Below are 797 nucleotides of genomic sequence, written 5' to 3'. Positions count from 1 at the left end.
CTGCTACTTTGAAACAGCAATATAGAAACACCAGAAGATAGATGCAATTAGTAAAAGGTAGATGACTGCTTGTATTTTTGACTAGATCCCACATTAGGGAATAGGAATGGACTTGGTAGGTCTCTCTCAGCCCTATTTTTTCACAGTCACAGTTCAGTATCCCAAGATCCCAGGTAGCTCAGGTCACCTTCTGGGCAGAGACATCCCATAGCTCCAGCCCCTGTGAATGCAGCACAGCACATCTGCCCTGGGCAATGGAGGAGTGAATGGGTCACTTCATGAGGTCCCCTCTATCTGTTCTGCATTTTTGCTTCATAGTCACTGCTGTAAGTACCCTCAAACATCACTAGACAAAGCATAAAACAAAAAAATGCTGTTTCATTGCATCCCTAAAATTAACTTGCATTAAAATATGAACAACTTTCTAGTTGTTCCATGGTTAGAGCAAAGTCCAAAGGGGCCTTGCTATTGATTAAACAACATGGGCTGGAAAATCCCTTTTCTAACTCGTGGGTCTCATCTTGCTGCCACAGCACAACGGCTGAAAACCTGCTCAAGTCAACCTGCAAACAAAATCAGAGGCTGTGACTCCCAGGGCTGTGGCAGAGATAGCTGTGCTTGAAACTTTCTTAAAATAAAAATAAGCATGAAAAAAGGGGCATGGAAGAGTCAGATCTCTCCGAGAATAAAAGCCTCTGGGAAACCATCCACAAGGCTCAGCAAAACACAGAGATTTAAACCTTGTGACTTCCCCTGGAGTTTGCCCTTTTCTTTTATCAATATTAGGTAGTGTAAAA

The 797-nt window shown here is 42.8% G+C and overlaps 1 protein-coding gene across 1 annotated transcript in view; it reads left to right on the top strand.

The window, feature by feature from the left end:
- Window positions 1-481: 481 nt before the first annotated feature.
- LOC104536298 (leukocyte cell-derived chemotaxin-2-like) overlaps window positions 482-797 on the top strand; it is a gene marked incomplete at its 3' end in the record, with an annotated part of 1,355 nt that continues 1,039 nt past the window's right edge. The window contains exon 1 of the mRNA XM_010178864.1: window positions 482-614. Coding sequence (XP_010177166.1) covers window positions 482-614 — 133 coding nt within the window. The remainder of the gene's footprint in view (window positions 615-797) is intronic.

Source organism: Mesitornis unicolor, unplaced genomic scaffold (assembly GCF_000695765.1).
Source record: "Mesitornis unicolor isolate BGI_N332 unplaced genomic scaffold, ASM69576v1 scaffold45192, whole genome shotgun sequence".
Classification (NCBI taxonomy): Eukaryota; Metazoa; Chordata; class Aves; order Mesitornithiformes; family Mesitornithidae; genus Mesitornis; species Mesitornis unicolor.
This window is presented reverse-complemented; position numbering and strand designations above follow the sequence as displayed.